Raw genomic sequence first — 15267 nt, 5'->3', positions numbered from 1 at the left:
CCTGATTAAGCTAGTCTTCTTCTTCCCCCAGTTGAAGTAATAGGCCCCAAAGAGAGGATTCAAAACCAGGGCGGGCAAAGTCCTCCAAAGGTCACCGAAGTCACTCGCTTATCTCTTGGCAGGACTGAGCTACATTCACTCTGAGGGAACTCTACCTACTCTTAAAAATAGCCAGAGAAAGTTCTGTCACCTTAAATGGTAACAAATCCTAGGAGAGGTGGTTTGGCTTTCTCTCCGGTACCCAGGCACAGCACAGAGCACAAAACCTGGATTTTGCAGTTGTTTTGAAATTCAATCTAAATAGTGTGATTTGCTGAACAAACTCTTTCACTGACTTGCTCTTCACAGGAGGAATGTTAGAAGAGATTTTAGAAATAACATTTATCCCTTCTAGCAATACATTTCTGCTGTAGTTCGCTGAATGACATCCTCCAGATTTGGATAAGTGAATGTGTCTTCCAAAAGGGTATCACTTTCTTCCTGGATCCTAAGGAATAGTCTGGTAATAGGAGAATAGGGTTGACTATGTGGTCCCCATTCCTATATTAGAAGAATCAAGTGAAACAGATGTGACCCTCCATTCACATACAGCTTGTTTGGCAAGTGCTTGTGGGGTACCGGCCATGCAGACATAGGATCTGATATCGCAAGAGGGTAAGGGGCCACCACCAGGGCTGGAAAGGCGGAGAGTGTGTGCCAGGTCCTGGTTCTATGGAGTGTGTTCTTTGGCTGCAGCTCCTGATGGGTATGGCTTTCCTGACACACGGAAACCACTACAGGGATCTCCTCTTCCTGAGAGCGTCTCCCTGTCACCTGAGCTTCTTACTGCAAGTTGTGTAACCTTCTTTTTCAGGGACTGCCTGTTCTAGGGAATCAAGGAAAGAGCTAGGCTTGTCGTCCTCTTAACACTGCTCTCTCATACTCTACCTAAAATTCCTTCTTCAGTTAGTCTAATTTTTCTCATTTCGTTTATGTGGAAACACCTCTGCTTGTATCTGTCTTCAGCGAGCTTGAGAGAATCATGTACTTACCTATTCAACCTGTACTGATTATGGAACTCTCTTTCCTCCACTGCACTGTATTCATTTTGATACTTGAGAAGTTCTTCTCTCATTTTGGAGACCTCGGTGGTGAATGCCTGTGGAAAATTATCAGCCTGCTTCAGGTGAAACTCCTGCTGTTGTATTTGCTCAGTGAAATGTTTGGCCTCCTGTAGCAGTTGGACCTCTGACTCTTGCATGCTGGGTCCCATAAAAACAGAGATTTGCATAATGAGAAGTGTACACCTTCGATACCTTTAGTAACTCCTGTGGGGAGGGTTCTAGCGAGGAGTGGAGGGAGTATGTCCACACTGCTGCCCCTGTTCCTTCCATTCCTAGGTTCAATTCAATTCAGTGGCATTTTTGTGCCAAGTCTTGCACTAGGTACTAGAGGCAAATGGAGCTCACAGTCTAGCAGAGGGGAGCAGACGTGAATAGGCAGAGGGAATACTAGCTGACAAGTGCTACCGCTAGTGTCTTGATCAGGAAGGTGGGAGATGACAGAGAAAGGCTTAGTTGGATGGGAATGTGATGTTTGCACTTGACATTAAAGAATGATCATGACCTTCCAAGGGTGGGAAGAATAATAATGAAAAGAGTGGGTCCTCCCTCCAGCTGCCCCAGCAACCCTGGCTTTCTCGAATTCTTGGACTCTCATGACCTGATTGAAGGAAAACCTTTTCTTCCTTAGTGATAAGAAAAGACAGTACGTTTTCTAATGACACTTTGCTAGGAAACTAGGAAGAAAAATTCTCCTGTAAAATTATGGACTTCAATTAATTTACAGATTTCTGATCATAACATCAGTGCCTGGCTACAGCTGGACGTGAATGTCAGAGCAGAGGGCGATTCCTACAACTCCAGTTATATTCTATGGCTTTGGCTTTATCTTGGGAAAAGGGTTAAGCATCTGGCTAGAGGCAGAACTGAATGAACATAGAAACTGGACTTAATGGAATCTCCAGTAACCTTCTAGAAATCATTCACCTATGCTGCATCATACACTAACATCAGCTCCAGCCTTACCGGCAGCCTTGATTTATCTTTCTCAGAAACCCAACTTCCTCACATTTGCCATCTCTCCTGTTCGGAAGCAAGACCCTGCCAGTTCCTGTTTTAAAGGCAGCTCTGTGTGTGTGTGTGTGTGTGTGTGTGTGTGTGTGTGTGTGTGTGTGTGTGTGTGTGTGTGTGTGCGCGCGCGCGCACGCGCGCTCCCCAACAACTTTCCTCACCGGGAGAAATCTTCAGGTTTCTGCTCATTTGCAGAGATGCCCAATCACTTAATCAAGCCTGTCTCAACTGAAGTTACCAGCCCCACCCATTTTCTCAGGCTTCAATATGTCACTTGCTCAACAGCAGAACATTTATTGGGACATCCTATGCTCCAGGCGCTATGTTAGGTACCAAATAGCAACAACAGCTCTAAAGATAATAGATGCAATTTCCGTTAATGAAAGCTGGAGTTATTTCTTACAGTTCAATTTCCTTGTATACACTTTGTAAATCTGAAGTTACCTGATGTCCTTAACATGAGTCTTCAACTATGGAATTGTAAGGTATTGGCATGGGCCATAGTGCCTGTTTTCCCTCAGAAAGTGGGTGAACAAGGTGGTTAGGGTTCCAGCCAGAAGACATGTGGTAACTTACATACATGGACTTGAAATATAGTGTCAGCAGAAGAGAATTTAACAACTCTTATAATGTGGTTTCTATGGAAGACTCATTCAATTTCAGTCCAGCATTTCTAGCCTATATCTGCCCTGCTACAGCCCCGGCAGCAAGAGTAAAGAGTCGATATCTTCATGCCTCTCCCACCCACCAGGCAGTGGGGTGGGAGAGAGTGGTGGGTGTTGGTTGTAATCACAAAAGAGGGAACTAAGGGGTCAGGAGGGGGTAAGATGTGGTAGCAGAAGGGAAGTAATGGTTTTGCAACACAGCCTGGAAGGAGAAAGAAGTAACGTCATAGCCTTGGTCCTGCATGTCTCTCTGACACTGGAGGTTGGTTAGGAACGGAGAGGGAGCTGAGTGCATATGGGGTGGAGTCAAAGTGAAGGGAACGTAGGGATGCAGTTCTGCTCTTCTCCTTCACTCCTCCCTCAGGCTCCCATCCTCAGAGTAGCCGAATGCATGAGCAAGAAAAGAAGTAGGAGTAATGGTTGGAGATCGGGGGAGAGGATGGCTGGGGAATCACAGGATGGAGTTTCCATTCACTGTGTCTCTGCTTGGATTTTAATGAAGATGTCATGCAAAGCTATGAGGCAGAAGGCGGGGAAAAGGAAGAAGGAGGCTTGGGAGTAGCAGTGGAACAGGGTTTCCCCTTCTTTCTCACTCTCCTTCCCCCTTGATTCCCAGTGGCTGATGGCAGATGCTTAGGAAACCTTGTTGAATTATTCTGTTGAAACCTCGTCTTCTGACCTCTGCTAATTAGGACTGGGCTAAGGCGAGTAGCCAGGGATAGGAGGAACAGGTGAGAAGTAAAGACAGGAATCTCAGCAGATATAGGCTGGGCTTGTCACAGAACCTACACCTCTGAGTGATGAAGAAAGGTGGGGAGGAGAGAACCTTACAGGAGTGTGCTGTAGCAGAGAATGTCAGGGCCTCACCGAAGTCCCCTTGGCACACTCTAGGGGTCACCTGTAGCTTCGATGGACAGTTATCATATATAGCAACAGCATCTCTTTGCCTCTGCCTGAGAGCTTTCTCTGGCCAATGGAACATCTTGACTTCTCACAGGGTAAGCTAGAAGTGCCAGGAGCTCGCCTACCCAGAAGCAATCTTTGATCAACGAAGGATGGAAATGAGTGAACAAATATGCCAGCGTCCTCACCCTTCAGTGGGAGAGCTCTGAGGTGTCTTCTACAGTCACTCAGAGAGTCTTCAGTGAGACTGAGCCCCAGTTGCCTGCAATGTTAACCTGAAGATTAACACACCCCCAGCCGGATAGCACCCTTCCCCATCTCACTTCCCCACTGTCTCACAATAATTTCTGGTATACTTCTTAAAACGCTTGAACTCAAATCTTTGTCTCAGAGTCTGCTTTTGGGAAAATGAAAAATAAGACAGGTCCCACTACAAGTAAGAAGTAGAGATGTGAGTAGAGGTGTCTTCACGCCGGTAAATAGCATACCTTTTCACGGTATCATGCAGTAAGGTGTACTTGGCTTTTAACTCTGCCATCCTGGTTCCAGGAAGTTTCCCCATAGCATGTAACTAGCAAAGAGAACACAGGAATACAGGACCACTATTAGCCATCACCTCCTTTATGCTTTAAGCAGAGATAAAATGGGTATTTGGATGTACCATAAAATCTTTCAGTTAAACATTAGGAAACATATGAGGCAATAAGGCTTATTAGAAAGATGGTAGGTGTTCAGAGAAAATGGTTCTAGTTCCGTTCTTCTCTGAGTTCTTGGGCGAGTTCTTTTACCTCTCTAGATGAAGGCTGTGATTTCTTCATCTGTAAATCGAGGGAAGGAATTGAGTGAAATTCTTTCAGTTCTAAAACAACCGTATTTCTAGGTTTAGCAAACAACCTACAGAGTATAGATGACTAGGATGGCTATTTGTAAGGTGAGAGAACTAATAATTATTGAGCATCTTTTATGAGCAACTGTTGTACATCAGTTATTTTATTCCTGAAAATGTTTTGTGAACAGGCATTATCTCCATTTCAAACTAAAGTTTAGAAAGGTTAAGTAATTTGTTTAAAGTTAGAGAGCTAGTTAAAGGCAGAGTCAGGATTTAAACCCAAGTGGTCCAGCTCCAAAAATCCATGATCATTCCTCTGTACCACGATGCCTCTGCCTCTGCTGTCAAAGAAACATGAAAATTTATCTGGTACACAAAGTGATTGTATTTATTCCTTTTTCATTTCTGGCAAAAGAACTTTTGATTTACTCTCTGAGTTAGGTGATAAGTAGCTAACAGACATCATAACACAACATCAAACATTAGTGTTACCATAATGCAATGAGCATTTGCATTAGGTTGGACTTAACTGGACTGCTGGTGACATGGCAACAAAAAATAGAACTAAAGATAAGATTTGGGTTTCTCAATGCCCTGTTGTTCTTAGCTCAGAATATTTCTTGAGTCCATCCACTTTCCTCTCCCTTCCCTATCCTGCCAGTCTCGGTCACACCATCTCTCAGCCGGACTACAGCGAAACTCCAACTGCCCCCTCCCCATCTCTGTTTCCACTCAGGGCCCCTATCCATCTACTTCCCATGGAGATCATTTTAAAAAATCAAACATGCTCTTGTTATGCTTGGTGCTCAAAACTTTTCAAGTGGAATAGAATTCAAGACCCTCGGTACAACCCCTGAGGTCCTGTCTGACGCTGCTTCCCTCCCATCAGCCCCTTTTCACAGCACCGTCTTCCAGCTCCTACTGCTGCAGCCACACCGGCCGCCTTCTGTTTCCATAAACGCATGAACCCCTTTCCTTCCTCAGGCCTCTGCATTGGCCATTCCTCATTCCCACCCTCCTTCACTCCAACTCTTTCTTCGTACCTCAGCTTCAATATCCATAAAATGGCCTTGAAAAGCTTAAAAGTCCATAAAAAGGCCTTCTCTGAAGTCTATATCTAAGACGGATACCCACATACACTGCACCCCCCAGACAACTCTGTACTTCATAACGTAACATATTACCGGCTGTAATAGTACATTTATTTATTATGATCAAAAGAATGTTATTCCTCAGCTGGTATAAAGCCCGGTGAGGAAAGGGCCTGGGTTACCCTGTTCTTCACTGTATCCTCAGCCAGTAGAACCCCAGGCGCAGTGTAGGTGTTTGGCATATATGTGCTGAGTGAGCAAATGAATGAATGGAACCGAGAACATGCAAGTGCCTGAGTCTACAGAGTGGGGTTTCATGGTTTCTCTACCAGAATCAGGGTAGGAAAACATTGTTAAATGCACTGTGCAACCATCTCTTTGTGAAAGTATCTGGGATCTTTCACGAGGACCCTACAAGCTGGTGCCAGGCCTGGGTTCCAGTCCCCACAACCCTCTTTTTTATGTATGAGTGAAATATAGGGAACAGGATATTTAAAACCTTTGAGGAGGTTCCACTTCTCACTATATAATTTATGTGTAACTTCTTGTTTTTAATTTAATTTAATTTGTTATTTTTTTGGGCTGTGTTGGGTCTTCATTGCTGCGTGTGGGCTTTCTCTAGTTGTGGCGAGCGGGGGCTACTCTTTGTTGTGGTGCATGGGCTTCTCATTGAAGTGGCTTCTCTTGTTGCGGAGCACGGGCTCTAGGTGCGTGGGCTTCAGTAGTTGTGGCTCACGGGCTCTAGAGCGCAGGCTCAGTAGTCGTGGCGCACATGCTTAGTTGTTCCACGGCATGTGGGATCTTCCTAGACCAGGGCTCGAACCTGTGAACCCTGCATTGGCAGGCGGATTCTTAATCACTGCACCACCAGGGAACCCCCCATGTGTAACTTCTTAAGTGTTGAGTTGCTGTTGGTGGGTTGACCTAATGTTAGATTTTATAGATATTTAATTAAACACATTTATTTTGGTTCTGCGGTTTTCTTTCTGGATTTTTGAGCCAATACATAATTTATTTTGTATCACAAACATTGTCATTGGCTCCTAAAAAGGGTGTAGGAATAGGCACTGTACCTTTAAAGTCTAACTGGTTAAAAAAAAAAATCTTTGCATATGGACACTCTTAAAGGAGAAAAGTAACTGGGAAAAGGTTGTGTGTGTGAGTGTGGGCTTATATGAGTATGTGTGTACTAGGAAGGCCGCATGGGAGCCAGCCTTGTAACTAGCCAACAAACTAGCCTAGTAAGATAGCCACTGGAGGTAAGCCATTGGGTAAGGTAATTATGGAATCACATGTTTAGAAACACATATAGTATTTTGTTTTAAGGCTGAAGAGACCATTACCTTCCACCAACTGCCCTGCACAATGGAAACAAGTGAACTGACATAGGGCCTCCCTACAGTAGCCCACAGTTCAAGGAGAGAGACACAAAAGAAATTACAGAATGCTTAAAACTACACTCAGTAGTTTTATTATTCATAAAAAAGCATATTTGGTATTTTGCCATTATTTTCTTTATATTGTAAGTTAAAGCAAATAAGTACAATTATAAATTATAGACCCTTTCCAGGGGGTGGAACTTCCAGAATGGTAGTGTGAAGAGCTCGATGAATCCTCTCTCTCAAAGAAACATTGATTAAACTGGTCAAAATTATCTAAGACAACCATTTACGGTGTCTGGAAGTTGACCTAAGGGTGTGCAAGAAATTGAGAGGCATTTATTTAACAAAAGCTACTGAAACTCACTAAGAAGCGTGGGAGACTGTGGCATTTGCACCATGAGCTGCATCCATCACCCTTAGCTCCCAGTTGTGTAAGAACTATTCCGGGCAGGGTTGGCGGCCAATGAAGAGCCCACTGCCCCCAGCTTCCTATTCCTGAAGATGCATTCAGGCGGGTGGGGCAGCCCCAGAAAACTGCTGCACTCCACCTCCCCTCCTGCCCAGCTCCGTTTGTGAAAGAACTTCACCGGGGGGCAGCTGCAGCCGTTCAGTAGTGCCCACTCTCCACTCCCCAAGCTCCTGCTTTCCAAGGAGTCTCTGGGCAGGCGTGGCAACCTAGGAAGATCAGAGTCCCCTAGCACCCCAGCTTCTGCTGATCAAGTCCTGCCTGAGAATGCTCACTTTACTTGGAACAGTGTAGACTATTCATGCCCCAGAGCATTGTCAAAAACAATAGCTATCACAGGAATGAACAGTAAGAGGAGGCTCATAGCTTGGTGATACCGGTGGAGGCAGATCAGCAGAAGTTTAACAGAGAAATCGTGGCCAGAGACAGTCAAAGAGGACCCTACTAATATCACAATCAGTACTGGTGGTCGAGAAGGCTGTGGAAAAGCTCAAGGCTGTGACCTCTCGGGCATGACCAGAGAGGGTACTTCCAAGCTATCAGTCGCTGAGCTAAAGGTGGGGCAGATGTGTAAATGCCCTGAACCTTGAAAGTGGTCCCCAAGCCACATACAGACTCAGTGGAAAAGGATGAAACCTTTACTGGCTCGGGAGGCTTAAATACAATCTCTGACTAATCAATGACTGACCAAGCTATGGAGCACGGCACCCAAGAAGCCAAACTTAATAAAAACAAGGAAAGATTACACAGAGACAGCAGAGGCTGCACACTACGGAGGATACACTTCAGAATTAGTTCAGCCAAGTCACTAAACAAATAAACGTTTGAACAGCAATAACAAAGACAAAACAGCAACAGGAAGAAGCCTGGGGAGGATCAGAATCCGAAGTTGCTCCAGCGTTATCCAAAATGTCCAATTTTCAACAAAAAGTCATGAGACGTGCAAGGAAAAAAGATTGGAAACTGCTTTGGATGTGTAGACGTTGGACTTAACAAAGACTCCAAAGCAGCTATTATAAATATGTTGGAAGAATGAAAGGAAACCACATTTAAAGAATTAGAAGTGATTATGATGACAATTCATCAAATAGAGACTATCAATAAAGTACTGATCTCGGATAAGAACTAAGATTTTTAAAATGATGTCCTTTGGGTAGTAAGAATGTATGGTTTTTATATTTTTATTTTTGCTTATCTGTATTTCCTAATTTTCTCCAATGTATATATAGTACTTTTAATAATACAAGGCTGTTAAAATATGCTTGAAAACTCTTGCTGTAAGCAATAGGAATTCAGAGCAGAATTTCAAACTGCAGAGTACTGTGATCAGATCCTAGTGGCAGATACAGCCAAATTCTAGCTCAGACTTTTTGAAAACTCAGCTGTATTTTCCCTAACTTGAGTCTCATCTGAAACAGCAGTAGTTCCAAGCTTGATGGCAGGTGGGCCAAGGATGCCTGTTGGCAGGTTTTATGACCACAGAAAAAGCAGGAAGGTGGAGAGATTTCCTTTCCTATTTGCTATTTCCATCACTCCACCAGCCAGATTGCCTTTGGTACCCCAGAATCTGGAAGAAAGCTGACAGGGCAAAACATCTGATATGCCTTTGTAGTTTTTACATAACTTGGAAAAGGTGAAGTCATAGATGTTCGGAAAGAGGACTGATAACCTATCTTTATTTGGTCTACTCTACTAAAAACAAATCTCTTAAAAAGAAAAAGATTCAATTCTGGTAGATGAAATGCTTTGCTCATAAACATAAACGTGGAAAAGATAGTTGCATTTTCACACTGCATGATACAACCGGGTACAGAAACCAAGTTTGTCACGTTTTATAAATGCAGAATCTAAGAAATAGCGCATAAAGCCCGAGCTTAAGTTGTCAAAGAGTATAGACAACAAAAGGTTAGATATAATGTCATAAGTTCATAAATATGATTTCACAATAGGTACTTGTATTACTGAATTGCCTTGTTCGTAATTGAGAATGGAAGGAAACATTTACTCTAGAGCTCAGTTTAACAAGAGTTCATGATTCATAGATGACATGTAATAATATGGAAAAAATTTTGAAAATTGAAATTTTAGGACATTCCAAGGAAAGTAATAGCTCAGTAAGAGCTTTTACCAAGTGAACTTATCTGGAAGGGGGTCAGCATGAGGAAACAATTAGGTGTTTGTGTGGGTGTTTGCAGGGCAACCGAGGTGGCCATCGTTATTAACCTACTCTATTCCTGTTGCCTCTTTGACATTACCTACTGGTGGTCTCATCCTGAGAAATAGCTGCCGTGCTGTGGGCGGTAGACAAATCCTTACCATCCTTATCTCCCTCTCACCCTCTCCCTTTCACTGCTAGAAATAAACAACACAGCCATTTGAGTCACTCAAACGCAATTGAACTCTCAACAATGATTCATCACTCTTTTTGTTTGACTTTTCCCCTTAGTCGTTATATCAAGTTTTAGCTTTTCTGTACACCTAACTCATTTACCAAACAAAATTAGGCCACCTAAACTCATCAACGAATCCATTTATCTTACACCTACACCCACTCTTAACTTCTTTCCCCAAATCTCAAAAATGAAATCTTCCTTTCCTCCTGTCAAGTCCAACCCATCCACCTGGGCTCTCAAACATATACTCTCCTACTTCTTCCCAGGCATCAGTTATACCTTCTCTCCTTTATAACCTCTACTTGTCCTACTTTGCTGGCTCAACACATAGAAGTCAAGTACATTACAAGTGGACTTTGGTTTGAATTCCAGCTCTGCTACTTTTTAACTCTGTAATTAGGAGTAATATTTAATCAATCTGTACCTCAGGTTTCTTCAGTTATAAAAGAGAGACAAAAATAGCCCCCATTACATAAGACTCTAGTGAAGACCAAATGAATCAATATATGTAAGGTATTGAGTATAGTATCTAGTACACAAATAAGGGCTTAATCAATGTTAGTTATTATTATTATCATTAGCATTATCCTCAACCTGTAAATTTGCTCAAGTCTATCTCATTAAAAACAAACAAACAAAACCAAACACCCCTTGGATGCTATGCTCCCATGTAATTACCCCTTTCTTTCTCTCCTTCTCTTTCGTTTCAGTTTTTCTCAAAAGAGTTGTCTCTGCCCTTTATCTCCACTCCCTTACTTCCAGTCACTCACCAATCCATAGTGACCAGGCTCCCACTCCATCACCAGACTGGTAAACGGACAAATGGCGTCCTCATTTCTCTGGCTGATTTTGATATTTTTCTCATGATCACCGTTTTTCAATAATTTGTTTAGGATATGTCCTGGTGCGGTTTTCTTTGGCTTGAGATTTGCTCAAAGTTTTCAATCTGTGGGTTTATAGTTTTCCTCAAATTTGGAAAAATTTCAAGTGTTATTTCTTCAAACATTTTTTTCCGTCCCCTTGTCTACTTCTTCTGTGACTCTAATTAATCATTTGTTTGGCCACTTGATGTCCACAGATCACTGATGTTCTGTTCGTTTTTATCTTCCAGTCTTTTTTCTTTGTTTCATTTTGGATAGTTTCTCTTGCTATATCTTAAAGCTCACTAATCTCTTTATCTTTAGCATCTAATCTGCTCTTAATCTCATGTGGTGAACTTTTCATCTCAAATGTTGTATTATTCATCTTTAGAAGTTTGATTTGGGTCTTTTTATAACTTCCACTTCTCTCATTATGCGCATGTTTTCCTCTACCTTTCCCCCTACATTCAAAATATATATAATAGCTGTTTTAATGTCCTTGTCTACTAGTTCTATTTTTGTGTCTACTCCATTGATTGATTCTTCTCACTATAGGTCAGATTTTCCTGCTTCTTTACATGCCTACTAATTTTTTTTTTTTTGGCGGTACGTGGGCCTCTCACTGTTGTGGCCTCTCCCGTTGCGGAGCACAGGCTCCGGACGTGCAAGCTCAGCGGCCATGGCTCACGGGCCCAGCCGCTCCGCGGCATGTGGGATCTTCCCGGACCGGGGCACGAACCCGTGTCCCCTGCATTGGCAGGCGGACTCTCAACCACTGGGCCACCAGGGAAGCCCGCCTACTAATTTTTGATTGGATGCCAGACACTGTGAGTTTTACACTATTGTGAAATGGATTTTTCTTTCTTTTTTGGGGAGGAGTATTCCTTTAAATACTTGGGGGCTTTGTGAGTCACAGTTAAGTTTCTTGGAAACGGTTTGATCCTTTCAAGCCTTGCTTTTAAACTTTGTTAAGGAAGTCCAGAATAATCCTTTTTCTGGGCTAATTTGGTCCCACTACTGAGTCAGTGCCCTTCTACTGTGTCAACAGGTCTTTTAAACCTCCTAATATGAACTCTTCTTGGCTCTGCATGAACTCCAAGTATTGTTCCATTCCCTCCTCTCTGGGAGTTCTTTCCCAGTCTCAGTGGTGTCCTCACACGCATGCACTGATCAGTTTCCCTCGGCAGATTTTTGGAGCTCTCTCTCTCTCTCTCTCTCTCTCTTTGAAACTCTTCCATTGCCTCACCTGTATATTTTAGTCAACTTGGCCTCCCTGAACCCTAAACTCTGTCTCCTCAAACAGCAAGACCACCTGGCTCTGTGTGGAATCCCCTCCCTATGCTATCATTTGGAAACACTCTCTAAGTAGTAAAACGGGGCAGTTGTAGTTCTCAACTCTTTTATTTGCCTATTCCTAGGGATCACTGTCCTGTGCTGTTGTCCAAAGTCTGAAAACCATTGTTTCACCTGATTTGGTCCATTTTTTAGTTGTTTCAGGTAGGAGAGTAAATCTAGTTTATGTTATTCCGTCTTGATTAGAAGTGGAGCCCCAGTGACCTCTTAATTATTAAATTCAAACATTTCTCTGTCCTTATCATACTTGATAATTTTATGACATTTATTACTATTGACATTACAGTTCATTGTTCCTTGAACTCTCTCCTCCTCTGGTTCCTGTGACATAGGGTCTCAGCGTTCTCTCCTTACTCTTCTGTTTTCTTCTCTGGTCCTCCTTTAAAAGTTGGTGTTGCCCATGATTTTGTCATTACCTTTTTTCTTTTTTAAAATTATTCGCTGTCCCTCATCTGAACTACCTCCTACTCACAGTCTGAACCTACCTACATGCTGATGACTCCTGAACAGAGGGGCCTGCAGGCTACTGTTATTGGACAAGCTAGGACTTTATTTGGGCAAGGGCCATTCAAGACTATGGGAATTAGGGTTAGAGAACAATAAACATCTTCATCTAACACCTGGAACACATGAAATGGTTTACATAAATGATACAATATCAATGTTCGTGTATTGTGACCATTTTTTTGGAGAGAAATTTGATATTGTGGGGCATTTCATCCATAGATTCTGTTGAACTAGATATTATCAGAGAGTTTCTTAGAATAAACAGAATCTATGTAGTGCTATACACAAGTCTTCATCACTTCTTATTGAGAAGGTGGCAAGAGATAACGAAGCACTTTCCTTACTTCAAGTTGTGTCCCCTTGAATCTGTCCTTCACGCTGCCAGCAGAGTGCTTTATCTAAAACACAATTTTCGCCTTGCTTAAAACCCTTCAGAGGATCCTGTCACCTTCAGGATTAAGTCTTGGTCCCTTTACATGGTTTACCAGGGCCTTCATGATCTGGCAGTTGCCACCCTCTCCAAACCTGTCTCCTCTCTTTCTAAACCTATTGTGGCCATTTCAGTTCTAGGCCACGTGCTGTGGTGGGCAGAATGATTCCCCCATCCCTAGATGTCCACATTTCTAATCCCTATCGTGTGTAGACTTGTTACTTTATATGGCAAAAGGGACTTTGCAGATATGGACTTTAAGATGAGATTATGGTGGACTATCTGGCTGGGTGCAGTCTAATCACGTGAGTCCTTTAAAGCAGAGAGTCTTTCTTAGCTGAGTCAGAGGTATGAAATGGAAGAAGAAGGCAAGATTGGAAGTGTGAGAAGGACTTGACCTGCCAGAGGAAGGGGATCTCAAGACAAGAAATAAGGGCAGCCTCTAGAAGCTGGAACAGGAAAAGAACCAGATGCTCCTCTAAACCCCCAGAAAAGAATGCAGTCCTGTCAACACCTTGATTTTAGCCCACTGAGACTCATATTGGACGTCTCACCTACAGAATTATAATATAATAAATTTGTGTTTAAGCCACCAAGTTTGCGGTAATTTGCTATGAGAGCAATAGAAAACTAACACAGTTCCATACCACGTCTTTGCACAGTATATTGCCCTAGCTTCAATTTCTCTCTCCTGTCCACTTGGAGAATTCTTATTCTTCCTTAAAACATCTCAGTGGTCAGCATCTGTGGCTGCCTGACATCTCCAGGCAGAATTAATTCTTTCTCTCTATTGCTTCTGTATTTTTAGATGCACCTGTTACTGTACACATTGTACACTATTACCTCTATTATCATATTACACTAATATGTCTCCTCCATTGGGCTGTGTAGTCCTTGGTGATAGGAATCCTACTGTATTCATCTCTGAGTCCCAGCCCGTAGCTTGGTATCTTATAAGTACTTGGCAGTGTTCCTTAAACTGTGTTGACTTAAGCTTATCTTAGAACCAGTAATGTAGCTGGAAGCACTCTTGTTCATTCACTCACCTCCATTCCAACTGACCCGTCAGAGAAGGCAGGTGTAAAAGGAGGAAAAGAGCAAGGTAACCTGGCCTGAACACAGGACTTGAAAGAGCAGAGAATGTGCCAGACAAAACTGACTGCCTCACCCCACAGCTCCCCTTCTCTCTTCTGTGTGGCTGGCAAGGCTCACAGGATGAGCAGGGAGATCTGGGACGGTTTCCCACAGCTGTCTTGTTCCTCCTTTGGTGGCCAACCACAGGAATGCGAGGGGCAAACAGGACCTCCCAGAGTTAAGGTCGCAAATGCAGTGGACATGGTGGGTGAGTAATGCAGGTGGCTTAACTCTATGTAGGACTTCAAAATTAAGTGACAATAATTTTAAGATAACATGTACAGCCAAATAAATAAAAAGCATGCCTGAGCACATACATGCTAATGAGTGGCATTCCTTTAAAACACTCACATTTGTCCCAGTGAAACGACGATTGCTTGGAATTTTAACGATCATTTATCCTTTGTTTAAATGATTTCCCCCTACTTCCAAAGATCTGGGAAAAGATGATGGCAGGTTGGAGTGGCTGTGAGCCCAGGAGGCGGGAGACGAGCCAGATTAAAACCCAGAGGCCTCTTTCTGAACTTCAAAGGGTGAGCTGATAGGTAAGAGTACAGAAGCTAACGGGGCCAGAGTCCTGAGGGGCATTTACACGAGGGCCAGAACATAGTGGGGGCAGGAAACAGAGCCAGGCTAAAACCACGAATGACTGAAGTCACAAAAACAGGAACCAGGAGAGTAGGGGTGCGGGCAGGAGGGGTGTGGGCCCCAGAAGGAACTGTGTTGCCTGCTGACTCTGACCAATCAGCTTTCAGTCCTTCACATGCAGCGTTCCCACCTCTAGGGCACCTCTACAGACCTTGAGTGGGTTTAGGCAGGGAGAGATCCAAAAGGGAGCCGGGACATTGGAGAACAGAGCGTCTCTCACACAAGTGTCACAAATGTATAAAGATGGTCTACTGTTCATCTCACTATGCAGATCACAGGCCACAGCCCCTGCCCTGCCCCTGTCTTAAGAAGCTGTCACTGTAAACGTGGTGAGCCCAGAGCGCAGCGGGCAGGGTCCGTGGGCCAGGGTGCTCTCTCTGCTGCTGCGCCCACCTTTCAGGCTCCTCTCTGTGCTGAGAGCACCGCCCCTTGCAGCTGGCTGTCAGCTGTCAGCCCCCAGCTCTGGGTTATGAGGTTACAGATAAAGGATATCGC

The 15267-nt window shown here is 43.4% G+C and overlaps 1 protein-coding gene across 1 annotated transcript in view; it reads right to left on the bottom strand.

Annotated features, from left to right (window-relative positions):
• Window positions 1–15267, bottom strand: part of CCDC146 (coiled-coil domain containing 146) — a gene marked incomplete at its 5' end in the record, with an annotated part of 109846 nt that overhangs the window by 44874 nt on the left and 49705 nt on the right. Inside the window, 2 exons of the mRNA XM_079931709.1 lie at window positions 1032–1241; window positions 4168–4250. Of these exons, the coding sequence (XP_079787835.1) occupies window positions 1032–1241; window positions 4168–4250 (293 nt within the window). The remainder of the gene's footprint in view (window positions 1–1031; window positions 1242–4167; window positions 4251–15267) is intronic.

The sequence above is a fragment of the Stenella coeruleoalba genome (assembly GCF_951394435.1).
Source record: "Stenella coeruleoalba genome assembly, chromosome: 9".
NCBI lineage: Eukaryota > Metazoa > Chordata > Mammalia > Artiodactyla > Delphinidae > Stenella > Stenella coeruleoalba.
The sequence above is the reverse complement of the archived record's forward strand: the minus strand, read 5'-3'. Positions and strand labels throughout refer to the sequence as shown.